The sequence below is a fragment of the Lycorma delicatula genome, chromosome 7 (assembly GCF_047948215.1).
Source record: "Lycorma delicatula isolate Av1 chromosome 7, ASM4794821v1, whole genome shotgun sequence".
Classification (NCBI taxonomy): domain Eukaryota; kingdom Metazoa; phylum Arthropoda; class Insecta; order Hemiptera; family Fulgoridae; genus Lycorma; species Lycorma delicatula.
This window is the reverse complement of record NC_134461.1, coordinates 130,100,770-130,116,492: the sequence shown is the minus strand read 5'-3', so window position 1 is coordinate 130,116,492 and position 15,723 is coordinate 130,100,770. Positions and strand designations below refer to the sequence as shown.

The window sequence follows — 15,723 nt, the reverse complement described above, 5'->3', positions numbered from 1 at the left end:
GTAAAATCGTTATATATTGTTAAAATTGTTTTTGGGTGCTAATAATGTACCTTAGTTGTGTGCCCAAAAAAAAAAAAAAAAAACGATTAGGTTTACTGAGCAGTCACTGGGTAGGAAACAGAATTCGTAGCTTCTGCTCTCACAAAACCTTTCACTGAAGAGTGAATGGTTTGATCCAATTTCAAAATGGACTGATCCACTGGTTCTAAAGATTACAACATTTTCAGAATGGAATTCAGTCTTGATTATCTTGATCTTTATAGAATGATACATATATGGTAATAAAATTATTCTTCTGTCAGAAATTAAAGCACCATCATGAACAGGTGTAGATTATTATATAAAATGTAGGAGACTTATTGAACACCTTTACTTGATTGTAAAGTTAATTTTGTGTTTTGATTTTATACTTTTATCTCACTCTGTACTTAAATTTATTGTTACTGTTTATACACATAGAATTAACTATTTTAGGTGCTGTTGAGTTTCCTGCTATAGCAATCAGTATTGTATTTCTTTTGAAAATGGGTCGAAGATGGCCACTTTGTTTAACAATAGTTGGAGCTGGATTGGCATGTCTTTTAACAGTTCTTGTTCCTGAAGGTAAGAGCCATAATTTTCATAATATGGATATAAATACTAATTAATTTGTTAAAATTCATAGACCTGGGTAAATCAAATTTACCTGAGCTATACAAAGCTGCTCTACTTTGAACATAGAGAAAGAAGATTTTCAAAATATGGCAAACCTTTTGCGAGTTAGTATAGACATATTTCATCTGTCTAGATTAACTGGAAACACAGGTCATCTGGATATGCAAAAAAATCAAAATAATTAGTTTATCTTTTTTCCTGGGACTTAACACAAATATGAATTACGATTCAGAAGTAGAATTTTTTTTAGTTACAAAATAAAATCATAAAGTTTTATAAAGTCTTATGATAAACTTCAGAAAATGGTAATCTTTTAATTTGAGGTCAAAGTCTATAACTATTTATTTACAACTAAAGTTAAATTTAATAAAAGTGGAATTTTACTGTACTTTAATGTATCCAATTTTTCTTTCTTAAATGACAATAAATTTTACATGAAAAAGTGTTTAAAAACTACTTAGTTTTCAAACAACAAAGTTTATGAATAGTACATATTAATTAATATTAAGTAAAAGTACTGTATAAAGCATGTGAATAAAATTAAAAAAAAAATTACAGTCATTGGAATAAACTGATTTATTATAAATTTGGTTCTAAATTATAAATTCATTGAGTGTTCTAAAACTGATCAAACTGATTTATTAATTAATTTTTAATGTAATGTTTTTCAGAAAATTTCAATTGGCTGACAATAACATTTGCCATGATTGGAAAATTCTGTATTTCATCATCGAATGTTGTTATGCCAGTATATACAGCAGAATTATTTCCTACAATTATGAGAAATTTAGGTGTGGGTTCATCTAATGTTCCTGCTGGTGTAGCTTTGATGCTTGTCCCATATCTTTGGAATCTGGTAAGATGTAAATTTTATTGCATATAATGCTCCCTTGATAATATATCATGTGTAGTAAATTTTGTCATCCTTTTTTTCTAGAAAGTTACTTTGTCTACTGAAGATTTTTCTTATTATAAATTTAATTTTTGCATGAGATAAAAAGTGCTTAGAAATTTTACTCATTAGAAAGAGGAAAAGACAAAAACAAAAATGAAGACTTAATAACTTCTGATTAGTTAGAACAGATTTATAACTGAATGATACACTTCATTACAGATTTAATATAAAATACTATGGTGCAGCATAGATATTAACAATAAATAAACTAGTACCTATATCAAATACTGACTGATAAAGGAGGATGCTATTTTTGCAAACATATTTATGTTGGCAATAATGATGAAAAAATTCCAAATTAATAAATATAAACAGGAATCATGTGGTTTAAAGCCAAATTGCCAATTTAGTGAAAACATTACAATTTAATTGAATTAAAAGCAATATTTATTGAGTAAATTACAAAAAAAAAACTCAAATCACAGAGTAACAAGGGTGTTTGATTGATTCTAAGGGTGTTTGATAAGTCCATATATGAATAAAGAAGGCACAATTCTATTAAGAAGAAACATGTTTTTTTATTTTTCAACTTCATGTCGTTTGAAGTCTATACACCTTCTCCAATAATATTCAAGGTTTCAACCCATCCTAATAGTATGATTCATCCAAGTCTTCTAAATAAGGGATTTTTCAGCAATAACATCATCATTTCATGAAAATTTCTTTCTAGCAAGCCCTTTTTTATATTTGGAAGTGGATAATAGACTGAAGGTAAGTTTGGTAATTAGAGAGATGTAGGTGAATTCCGTATTGCAATTCTAACAATTTTGTTTTTGTAATTACAAGAGTGAGCTAGTGCATTGTTTTGATGCCAAAGAAACTTTTTTTCATCAAATTTGATTTTTTAGAAAGTCAATAAAGATTATTTCATGAGAATCCCGAAAAAACAGTGACCCTCATCTTTAATTCTGATGAAATAATCTTTGCTTTCTTTGGAGCTAGTTCCTCAGTAGGAACCTACTGTTTTGCTATTCCTTGGTTTCAGGTAGATGATGATGGATCCAAATTTCATCAGCTGTTAAGAAATTGCGCAAAGATTTCTCTTTATTATGTAAAACCAGCCCCAAACTGTGCTTAGAAACATATACTTTTTCACTCTTTTGATCGGTTCTTATCACACACAGCAACCATTTTATTTACAGTTTTTACAGACGTAAATATTCGTATAAAATATGATGCAACTGTTCATTTGAGATGGCTGTTGTCTTAATGATATTAGGCACTTCTAATCTTCTGTCCTTCATCATTATATCATGTATTTTTTCAATATTCTTTATAGTTCCATATTCTTTATCTAAGCAGGCGATCCAAAATGTTCTGCAACATTTGTGCTCATATGTCCACTCTTAAAATAATCAAACCATTTGATTATTCCATTAAACCATTTGATTGTTCATCATTTGTAAACTGTTCTCACTAATGGAACAGCTTACTCACTGTAATATCAATCTGGTTTTTTATTTAGTTTCCTGTGTGGTTTTGCCTTTCAAAAACTAATATTTGATCACCACATGAAATTCTCTTTTGCCCATTTTTTACAAATCACAATATGTGATTAATTCAATTGACTGCCAACAACAGACTTATGAATCTGACAGAATTATGAATTATTATTTGACTGAAACTTGGTGTATACTCCTCATGGTGATGTGGGAAACAAGGAATGATCTCAACAATATTTGATGTGCATAATCTCATGACTTCAGATGAACCTATCAAATATTCATCATAAAAAAAATATTGTTTACATAGTGTTACTGACAAAGAAGGTTTTTTTTAACAAATTTAAAATGTTATCTGTGTTAAATAAATTTATAAAATGTGTTTTTGTGAACTAGGATATTTTAAGTAAGTCAAATACTTTTTAACATCCAAGATTTATAAATACTTTATGTAGAACCTGATTAATAATGTTTACAGCTGAACTGTTCATAATTCTTTTCAATTGTAAAGTATCTCCAACTATAGAAGTAATTTTTGATCATGTATATATGTTTTTACTATAAAGAATGGCCTACAAATATTACAAAATGAGCAAGCTCAATTTACATAACAAGCAACATCATTCCCAGTTGTAAAACAACCCAAAAGTTGGTTCTCTCCAAGTCTTCCATCAGAATGGTATAATCAGGGAGCATTCAATTTATTATATGTTAAAACATTAGAGAAACAGTTGATTAAACAATCAGTTATTCTAAAAAATTTACTTCTCTAAAATAATGATCAGAACTACTATCTGAAATTTGATGAAAAAATGATAAAAGTCTATACCTAAACATACTTTAACTGTATATTTTGAAGAATATTGTTTTAATATAATTTCAGGGCTTAAAAATTGCTTAGTCAAAGACTAAAATGGCAGTTGTAAAATGGCAGTTCTTAAAATATAAATTTATGAAAATTTTATGTTAATTTAATCAATGAAAAAGTTAAAAAAACTCATTTTTTACAGCAGTTTTTTCAAAATATTCAAAAATAAGGCATGATTCAAAAGTAAGGGCCAGTTGGTAAAGTAAGGCCCAAAAAAATTAAACATTTATAAATTCAAATACTTATATATTTAGTTTATTTTTCTACTTAATCACCATTTTATTTCTAACTCTTTTGATATTGTGAAACAAGCCATTGCATAAATTCAAACCCACTGCATAAAATTCACTGCCTGGGATGAAATTTACATAGCAATTTTTACACTGAGATTTTCAACTCTTCACTTTCCTCAAGTTGTTGAAATGCAAGCTAATTTTTGAGGTGGTAGTCACTAATTTTTGAGGAAGAGATAGTAGTCACTGAGTGTGAGATCAGGATGATCAAAAATCTCCCATCTGAATTTTTGAGATGTTTCTGTTGTGCATGAGTGTACATGAAAAAGAACAATTTCTGACCTTGGCATGGCGTAATGCAGTAGAGAAAGTGTTTCACAAAAAACTTATGATGTGATGGGACTTGTAGATGTCGAGAGTGGGATTATGTGAATTTTTTAGTTTAGGTGAACTAGAATGTGCCATTCTGAGAAACAGAGTGGCAATCAATTCTTGATAAACAATAATCCATGCATTGGTGCCCAATGCATGGATTATTGTTTAATCTCAGCATTGATGGACAAAATACATAAATGGGAAAAAATTGATCTCCCACGTAGTTAAAGTGGTCGAGAAAAGCATATGAACATATCATTCTGTGATCTTTGTGAGCACTTTTCAACATTTTTGGCATCCATCATGCACACATTTTACTGGCGTGTCAGTCATGATTCTCAACAATGTTGTTTTGAAACTTCTGAAAATTCTAGAGAAAGATTGCTAATCGTACAGTCACGATTTTTTTCCCTTTGCAATCACATGTTCAACGAGATTGACAGTCTGGACACTTCTCTGTTAAATTTTATGTCATTATCGAGGGCTCCCTCAAAAAGTCAGAACTAATTTTTAAGATATGAAAATGGGCTGTCAGATCGTTATTTGGCAACTGTAAGTATGAATTGTGTAGATTGATATTTGGAAAATTAAATATGTTAATTTATCCTTCTATTTATTTTTATGAGTGCAATTTTTGCTAAAAAGAATTGTTACTGTGAACTAGTAACTTTTGTAGTAATTTTTTATTTAATATATTTGCTTAACATTATTTCACATGTTTACGTTTAAGTAATATTTCTGGATTTTAATCATATCTATTTTTTATCTTATAATTTATGTTTTTACTAGCTTTTCTCTTTAACTCACAATGTTTTTTTCATGTTTGTCCTCAAATCTTGCATCCTTTATTTAACATACTTCCTGACATTGCCGATTGATGAAATTTTGTACAGTTACTAAGGTCAGGTGACAATACAATATTCTACCATTACTTTTGCAAACATCCTCCCCCGCATGGGGAAAAATAAGGGTGCAGGTATAAAAAATTGCAATATCTGTAAAACGGCTATGCAGGTTTTCAATATATGATGTTGTTATCTTTTGAAATCCAAATTAACCTACTAATCAAACTCATGCAATGTATGATAGTAATTTGATTGAAGTATGACTAAAAGATATTAAGTTTTTAAAAAGTTTTTGTAATATTATTATTTTAGAATTTATCATACAATGATGTGATGTAATTAATGTATTATTATGTAATGTAGAATTTATTTATTTAATGTTATTCATATGATTTGTAATTAATATTTGGTAACTGAGAATAAATTATGATTTTTCTTTTTGTTATTGTATTTCAAAACGCATAGCGATAGAATCATTGTAATAAGGATAAAATCAAAACCTAAACCGACAACGATTGTTAACGTCTATATGCCTACAAGCGCCCATGATGATGATGATGAGGTAGAGTGTGTATATGAAGAGATTGATGAAGCAATTAAACACGTAAAAGGAGATGAATATTTAATAATAGTTGGAGATTGGAATGCAAGCATTGGAAAAGGCAAGGAAGGAAATATAGTGGGTGAATACGGGCTGGGCAAAAGGAATGAAAGAGGGGACCGACTTATAGAGTTTTGCACGAAATATAATTTAGTAATAGCCAACACCCAATTTAAAAATCATAAGAGAAGAATATACACTTCGAAAAAGCCAGGCGATACTCCAAGGTATCAGATAGATTATATCATGGTTAAGCAAAGATTTAGAAATCAACTTGTTGACTGCAAAACTTACCCTGGAGCAGACCTTGATAGCGACCATAATTTGGTGATAATGAAATGTAGATTGGGGTTTAAAAACCTGAAGAAAAGGTGTCAGATGAATCGGTGGAATTTAGAGAAGCTTGAGGAAGAGGAGGTAAAGAAGATTTTTGAGGAGGACATCGCAAGAGGTCTGAGTAAAAAAGATAAGGTAGAAAATGTAGAAGAAGAATGGGAGAATGTTAAAAAGGAAATTCTTAAATCAGCAGAAGCAAACTTAGGCGGAATAAAGAGAACTGGTAGAAAACCTTGGGTTTCAGACGATATATTGCAGCTGATGGATGAATGTAGAAAATATAAGAATGCTAGTGATGAAGAAAGTAAAAGGAACTATCGGCAATTAAGAAATGCTATAAACAGGAAGTGCAAACTGGCGAAAGAAGTGTGGATTAAAGAAAAGTGTTCAGAAGTGGAAAGAGAAATGAACATTGGTAAAATAGACGGAGCATACAGGAAAGTTAAGGAAAATTTTTGGGTACATAAATTAAAATCTAATAATGTGTTAAACAAAGATGGTACACCAATATATAATACGAAAGGTAAAGTCGATAGATGGGTGGAATATATTGAAGAGTTATACGGAGGAAATGAATTAGAAAATGGGGTTATAGAGGAAGAAGAGGAAGTTGAGGAGGATGAAATGGGAGAAACAATACTGAGATCTGAATTTAAGAGAGTTAAAAGATTTAAATGGCAGAAAGGCTCCTGGAATAGACGGAATACCTGTAGAATTACTGCGCAGTGCAGGTGAGGAAGCGATTGATAGATTATACAAACTGGTATGTAATATTTATGAAAAAGGGGAATTTCCGTCAGACTTCAACAAAAGTGTTATAGTCATGATACCAAAGAAAGCAGGGGCAGATAAATGTGAAAAATACAGAACAATTAGTTTAACTAGTCATGCATCAAAAATCTTAACTAGAATTCTATACAGAAAAATTGAGAGGAGAGTGGAAGAAGTGTTAGGAGAAGACCAATTTGGTTTCAGGAAAAGTATAGGGACAAGGGAAGCAATTTTAGGCCTCAGATTAATAGTAGAAGGAAGATTAAAGAAAAACAAACCAACATACTTGGCGTTTATAGACCTAGAAAAGGCATTCGATAACGTAAACTGGAATAAAATGTTCAGCATTTTAAAAAAATTAGGGTTCAAATACAGAGATAGAAGAACAATTGCAAACACGTACAGGAACCAAACAGCAACAGTAACAATCAAAGAACATAAGAAAGAAGCCGTAATAAGAAAGGGAGTCCGACAAGGATGTTCCCTATCTCCGTTACTTTTTAATCTTTATATGGAACTAGCAGTTAATAATGTTAAAGAACAATTTAGATTCGGAGTAACAGTACAAGGTGAAAAGATAAAGATGCTACAATTTCCTGAATATATAGTAATTATAGCCGAGAGTAAAAAGGATTTAGAAGAAACAATGAACGGCATAGATGAAGTCCTACGCAAGAACTATCGTGTGAAAATAAACAAGAACAAAACAAAAGTAATGAAATGTAGTAGAAATAACAAAGATGGACCACTGAATGTGAAAATAGGAGGAGAAAAGATTATGAAAGTAGAAGAATTTTGTTATTTGGGAAGTAGAATTACTAAAGATGGACGAAGCAGGAGCGATATAAAATGCCGAATAGCACAAGCGAAACGAGCCTTCAGTCAGAAATATAATTTGTTTACATCAAAAATTAATTTAAATATCAGGAAAAGATTTTTGAAAGTATATGTTTGGAGCGTCGCTTTATATGGAAGTGAAACTTGGACGATCGGAGTATCTGAGAAGAAAAGATTAGAAGTTTTTGAAATGCGGTGCTACAGGAGAATGTTAAAAAAAAAAAAAAATAGATGAAGAAAGAAGCATTTGGAAAAATATAGTTAAAAGAAGAGACAGACTTATAGGCCACATACTAAGGCATCCTGGAATAGTCGCTTTAATATTGGAAGGACAGGTAGAAGGAAAAAATTGTGTAGGCAGGCCACGTTTGGAATATGCAAAACAAATTGTTAGGGATGTAGGATGTAGAGGGTATACTGAAATGAAACGACTAGCACTAGATAGGGAATCTTGGAGAGCTGCATCAAACCAGTCAAATGATTGAAGACAAAAAAAAACTTTTTGTTGTTAAAAAGAATTTATTATACTTTCTGTAAGAACTTATTGATAATTATTATGAATCTATATTCATGTTTATAAAGTTAGATTTATAAACTATATTTTTTTAAATATGCTGAAGTTAATGTCTAGATTTTTACAAATTATTTTTGTTTTGATTCAGAATTACATTTTTTCTATGTGTCAGCGTATTTGTTTTAATAAAAGTCAAATTTGTAAAACTCATGTGTCTTTAATTGATTTTATTTACATCAATTTTCTTAGTAAATTTTGTTCCAAAATTTCATTTGTTTTTTTGGCAATTTAACAAAAGTAAAAAAATTAAATTAAAAAAAAATATGGTTTCAATTTTGTGAGCTCTTCAGTGAGTGATTTCTCAGACACTACTTAAAGTGACTTGCTTCAAGAAATTCAGTAGTGGTAAAACTATGTGTATCTGTATATTTCATGATTAACCACTCATATACTTACAAATATTGATAATTAATTTTTTTAAGCATTCTGTATTACAACAATCATCATTTATTTATCTTTGACTCATTTTAAAAATGCCATTTCTTGTGAATTTTAAACAGCTTATGATGTGTAATTTTTTCTCTTTAGGCGGACATGAGTGCAAAAATGCCAATGGCTGTTTTGGGCACATGTGGGGTTATTGGTGGAGCAGCAGTTTTGTTATTACCAGAAACAGATAATTTGGCTGATACATTAAATGACATAGAGTAAAAACCTAGGTAAGCCGGTGTTTAGTGGATAAATATTTTTTACACATTCAATTAAAATTAATTTTACATAGCTATAAACATAATTCATTGGGACCATGTGTGTTTTGTTTTAGAGTGTATTGTAGCATACGTGAAACACAAGTTTTAAAATGTTGATAACTGGATTAAACAGTTTTTTTTTGTAAATAGGCTAACATTTTAGAACATACAAAATTGCATTCCTGTCTTTTGCTACTTAATTATTTTTTTAATACTGTTTTTAACATAAGATTTCTCCTCTTGCATACAAATTGCTGTAGTACATGTTGCAAAACTAGAATAAAAATAGTTTTCATAAATTTTTGACATTTTTATCTGATTAGTAATAAATGAAAAAAGTTTTAAAGCATAATATATCATAAATTTCTGTCAATATTTATCTTATAAAGAAATGGAAAGAATTTCAGGTCATGTTCTATGAGTGAAAAGAAAGAAAAAGTTATTTATTATTTATTAACATGGGTTCAGGAACACTTCTTTTTTGAGATATATATAGCTTGTGAAAAATTTTACCTTGTTTTCTGCTCCAAGGCTATACAAAGCCATGTTGAAATTCATGGTAACTGTGTCTCTCTGCCTGCTTGATTGGTCAAGGAGCTTTAATTTTGATTATGGTTGGTTATAACTAAAATTAAATGGTCTCATTGTCTGATATTTAGAAGTCATTGTACAAAATTTGTTAAAAATCAGTTAATCAAGTTTGAGGATATCATACAAAACAATAGATAACAAAAAAATTAGGCTTATTATCCCCCACCCTGAATGGAATTGCCCATATAATTAACCAAACTGATTTACTAATGTAATGAAATCATTTAATTCAGAAATGACTAGAAAGAAAAATGGGTTTTTGCATCCACCCTTTTATATGGATTTGAAGAAGGCCGAATACCATCAAAAAATATCTTCAGCTACTTAGCTGTATTAAATTATATGAAAAATGTTTAACAATTTTATTAAAATTTGAAAATAGGAGATATAAGACTTATGTAGTCCCTTACCTCTTGACCAATTGTGACCAAAATTACATGGAATTAATAACAAAAATGTAGAAATTAATGTGAAAATTATTATCCAAATTGATCTAGTCTGGAGATATCAAGCAAAAAATTTGCCAACATACATTTATACGCACAGGGTGTATATAAAGTAAGTTTCTTGGTCTTCTATGATTGTTAATTTGTAAAATCTTGATCAGTGCCATATCTATTTTAGATGTAAACACTATTTTTAAATTTATTATAAAATTTTGGCTGCCATCTTGTTTCCATCATGTTGGATCTAAGTTTATTTTTTCTAATAGCACTATGGTCATATGATATATCTTTTCTTTCTTTTTCCTGTTTAGCCTCCGGTAACTACCGTTTAGATAATTCGTCAGAGGATGAATGAGGATGATATGTATGAGTGTAAATGAAGTGTAAGTCTTGTACATTCTCAGTTCGACCATTCCTGAGATGTGTGGTTAATTGAAACCCAACCACCAAAGAACACCGGTATCCACAATCTAGTATTCAAATCCATGTAAAAATATCTGGCTTTACTAGGACTTGAACGCTGTAACTCTTGACTTCCAAATCAGCTGATTTGGGAAGACGCGTTAACCACTAGACCAACCCGGTGGGTTCATATGATATATCAAAATGAAAAATAATTGATGAAGAAATTTAATGAAAAGATTGATGGAAAAAACAGCACGTTAATATCTATCCTTTTTCAATAAAAAAAAAAAAAAAACATAAAAAGCCTACTAACTGAAAGGTGCTTATTTATTTTCAATACCTAGATTTTTACTATCAATAAGTCAGGTAAAAATAAAAATCTTAATGCTTTTCTGAAAGTTAAAAACATTAAAATTTTTATTAATTTATTATTGATAATATTATTAGGGGCGCAGGTGCTCAAATGGAATCCTTTAACAATCCTTTATCTTTACAGTAGTGTATTCTATCTTGAAATGCCATCCTTAAATTTGCGAGCATGTGAAGGGTTAAGGGATGGCACACATCAATCATTATCCTGTTTTTCAATTTTCATTATCTGCTACAGTGGTTTTGTAAATAGTGGACTTTATGTAGTCCTTCAAGACAAAGTCCAGTGGCTTAAATGGCCAGTACATTCTAAAGAACGTACTGGCCATTTTACTGATCCTCTCAACCTATTCATTTTTCTGGAAATGTAGCATTTAAGATGTCAACTATATAAATCAGATGCCGATAATTTAGTTCAAATAATTTCAAGAGAAAATCAAAGAATGTGTAAAAATGATTCAATCAGTTTTTAAGATTCTAATTGCTTTTGAGTATTTTATTTTAGTTATGTCAGAGAGTTGTCCAAAGAAGCACTCTCAGTCGGTACGATCATTAATAGCATATAACTTGAAATGGATAGAGATGTCAGTGATTCACGTCTTAAATGAATGGCAACTTAATTTAAAATATTTATCATTTTATTTAAATATAATACTTTTTTGTTTATTTAATTGAATGATTGTGTAACTAAAGTGCACGTGCATACCGTATTTTATTCGTGCGGGTGTGGTAGTACTAGCAGCCATTAAATATTATTCATTTAATTCTACTGGTCACCTGTGATGTTACAATATGGCTGGTGCCAAAGGCTAAACAGAAAAAGAAAGAAAGACAACAACAGCAGCTGTACGTCAGTGCTACACCAGCACTTCTTGAGGTGAGAGGGGGTACTAATGACTTGCTATGCCCACTTTATCCATTTTTTAGTGCAATTTTGCAAAAACTTTTTTTGGTAATATTATTATCTTTAAATTTTTGATAAATGTGCCTAAGAAAATAAGACCATAATCAGGCGAAATCTTGAAATACTTAGGATGACCTTGCTCTACAGCCTCACTCTCTTAACCTTTTAAGTTGAAAATTTAATGACCAAGTTTGGTCAAAATCGGTCAGTTAGTTCTGTAGATACAAGTGTGAAACACCGAACACAAACATGCATGAGAAAATTTCCATCTGGTTTTTGTGCTTTTTTTTGGTTCCTTAGGTACCTAAGGAACCAAATCATTAATAGCATATAACTTGATCATTAATAGCATTAGATTTTTTTTGGTTTTTGGGTTCCTTAGGTACCTAAACATAAAGGTCTGGTGTAAACCGCATTTGCCCAAATTGGACCGATTACAATACTTTCCTTTCTGAAGCTGTAGCTCTGCTATAGTGCTAGGTGGGAAAGTAAAAGAATTTATGTCCAAAATAGGAATGGTGTTGGTTGTTTCTCTAAATTAACAATTGTTTCAGAAAAAAAGGAGGAACTTACTATATAATACCCTCTGTGTATATGTATATACATACATCCTTCCAGAATTTTTCAATGTAAAATTTTGTTTTTGGTTAGAGAGGGATTATAAAGTTTTAGATCTGGAAAAACTTGACATAAAATTTAATAGAATTAGCATATTTCTTTTATAGAATATACTGTAAGCTATTGAGTATATAATAATTTAAAATATAAAATAAAAATTTTCCTAGCCATTTATTTTAATTTATAGCTGTATGTTTTAATTTAAGATATTTCAATGCATAAAACCAAGTATTAGTTTTATATTTTTTCTTGTCTCATATACTCGTATCCTCTTTCTAACTTATTAGAGACCTTGTTTTCTTATACCGTAAAGAAAATTAAGGTACATTGATTGATAAGAGTGTATAGAATTAAATTGATAAATGAAAAAAGAATTTTATTATTTTAATTTTTTTTAAATTGATTTTAATATTTGTTTCTTTTTTTAGAGATACTTCAAAAAAATATAACGAATTCTTCCTTTTGTATTAATGTAAAATTAATATCATCGGGTAAGCCAGCAAAGAAAGATAAGAAAGTGTGCAAACTGTACTCATAAAAAGAAACTTCAGTGAATAAAATAAAATTTTGTGTCTTGACTTGATTCAGTAATCTGATAAAAACCACAATAAAATTATATCTGTAATTCATAAACTTTTAACAATATAATCTTTCTTTTCATATTCAAAGAATTAAGAAGTGATGAAATATGTGATGTATATTATACAGTGTTTAATTCTGTGTATGTTAGTTTTATTATCATTATTATTACTGTAGTATTATTATTATTATATTATGTGTGTTTTTTTTATAATTGCTGTATTGTTATGTATATAAGCTTATCTTTGTTGTGTGTGTTATGTTCTTTCTGTTAATTCTAATTTATTTTTGTGAGAAGTGTTCCATGTAATTTCTTTAATGAAAGTGACATTTAATTTGGATGGTAATCTCATTTTAATTTTTTTATACATTTTTGTTGTATTTTATTTCATCGGTGTAAGTGTTGATGATATTTAAGATAACTTATCAGTAAAATAATACAGTTTTGTAAATATTCTTATTGTTTTTCGATTGTAAAAATAGTTTTTCTTTTAATAATTATTATATATTAAATTTTTTAAAACCTTTATATTGCCATGAAAAATTAAATGTTTAAATTTATTTATTGAAAAAGGTGTAATTAAAAAAAAAAATATTAAAAAGTTTTTTAAATTAATATTTTTCATGTATATTTTTTTATTAAATTCCTAAATGTAGACATTCATATTTTACAAGAAATCAGTAAGATTTATTAAATAGTTTTAAGAATGGATATATGTAGGTATGACGTTCTCATTTCATTAAACATTGCCTATTTTTATTCAGGAATTAGAAAAAAAGGATATTTTTGTGTTATTGATATGAGTTAATAACAACAAGACTGATTCCAAAGTAAGCCTTGCCCATTATCTCAAATTTTGGGATAATGAAAAAAATTGTTTTGAAAGAGTTAGCGATAAAATTTTAATGAAATTTTTACATTATTATTTTAGAGCCATTTCTCTGGGATATAATATACCATTTTTAGGTCCCACGTATTCTAATCTACTGCTAATTGCAAAAATTAGTTTAGATAAGCCCAATGAGATTTATCTAAAGACTTGACCAGCGATAAATTCAAAATGTTGAATCTATCGCTGGACAAGACTCTTATTAGAATAGAACAGATGACTGTGGACAATAATCATTGTAGAAACATAGAGATGAATAGTTTTATATTGTTAAAATTTATGAGCGAATAAATTTTATTCTATTTAATAAAAATGATTTAAAAAATGACAAAAAAAATATCAATATTACTGAATAGATTAACAAAATGAATACTTACTGTATTAATTGCTGTATTGTATTAATTAACTCAAAAGTATAATACAATGGAACGCTGATTATCCTGATTATTGAAAAATTAAAAAAAGGTTTATCATATTTACTATTAATTTAACAGTGACTTCTCTTTTAGAATTATTTTCTTTAAACTAGATTTATCTCTCTACTGCTTTCTGCCACACCTTGACTCTACAGGCACAATTAATTGGTTACTCACTGCTACTAATTGATCCATAATTAATATATTTACCATAAGAAGCATTAAACTAACAAAAACAACAATTCAAAGAATGCAGTATTGTTATATCAGCTGTTTATCGCTTATCAGGTTAGCCAGCCAGTAGCATTATTCAGTATTAAAGTATATTCTATTAAAAATAAATCAAAATAATTAAATGAAACAGTTAATTAAAATTAATTTTTGGGTTACTTTGCTAGACTCAATTTTGAATTATGATATATTGACTATTTTCTTTCTATTGTACAAGATTTATTTTGAAGTCATTAAGTCCTACCGTACAAGAATCTCTTGGGTATAGTTGCCATCATGGACAAAATTTAATTTGTTACAGATGTTGCATTTAAGCACTAATTTACTTAGGGATAAGATTCTTTTGGAATATTATGTATTGTTTAGAAACAAGATTTTTTAATTATAAATTTATTGATGTGAGAAATGAGTTTTGCAGTTTTTTTTTTGGACTAGTCTCATTTTGGAATTGGCTTTCTCACATATACTTAAATATACAGTTTTATAAATCAATGCATTGGGTACATAAACTGAGTATTTTCATAAATATACTATATTATATATAATATTTTCATATATATATATAAAATATATATGTATTACTTTTATGTTTTAAATAATATTTTTAATGTTGTAATTTGCTGGTTTTGAATTACTATAAAATTAACAATCAGTTATGTAAATCTCATTTTTTTTGTAAATAATAAACTCTAATAATACGTTTACTCTGTATAAAAATAAATATACATACATTTGTGTACTAATTTTTATGGGTTTACAAAAATTTCTTCACAAAGACAAAATATTTGTTTATTATAGATATCACCTGTTAAACAAAAAATATTTCTTTCTATATATTTTAATGTAAATTAGGAAATGATTATTTTTTTAATCATGATGTAGAAATATTGTTTAGCGGAACAGTTTTAACTTTCGAAATAGATTGGAAATTTTCTTTTTCTGAAATATTTTTTTATTTAATAAAAAAATATTTCAAATATAAGACGTGTTTAATGGATCAACTGTTGCTCTTCTGTTTTGGCCTTGACATATATTGGTCTCATGTAAAGAATATTTTATAATCTGCTGATCTAATGCTAATGCTGATCTTTAGA

General features: G+C 28.6%; 1 protein-coding gene across 7 annotated transcripts in view; it reads left to right on the top strand.

Moving 5' to 3' along the window:
- LOC142327738 (organic cation transporter protein-like) overlaps positions 1-15,092 on the top strand; it is a 458,452-nt gene extending 443,360 nt beyond the window's left edge. For 6 of the 7 annotated variants that reach the window (XM_075371030.1, XM_075371034.1, XM_075371032.1 and 3 more), the window contains 4 exons: positions 475-603; positions 1,326-1,510; positions 9,020-9,150; positions 12,942-15,091. In XM_075371030.1, the coding sequence (XP_075227145.1) occupies positions 475-603; positions 1,326-1,510; positions 9,020-9,142 (437 nt within the window). In that variant the 3' untranslated portion in view covers positions 9,143-9,150; positions 12,942-15,091. Of the gene's footprint in view, positions 1-474; positions 604-1,325; positions 1,511-9,019; positions 9,151-12,941 lie in introns of all 7 variants that reach the window. The other variant, XM_075371029.1, reaches the window with a different exon arrangement.
- Positions 15,093-15,723: the final 631 nt, after the last annotated feature.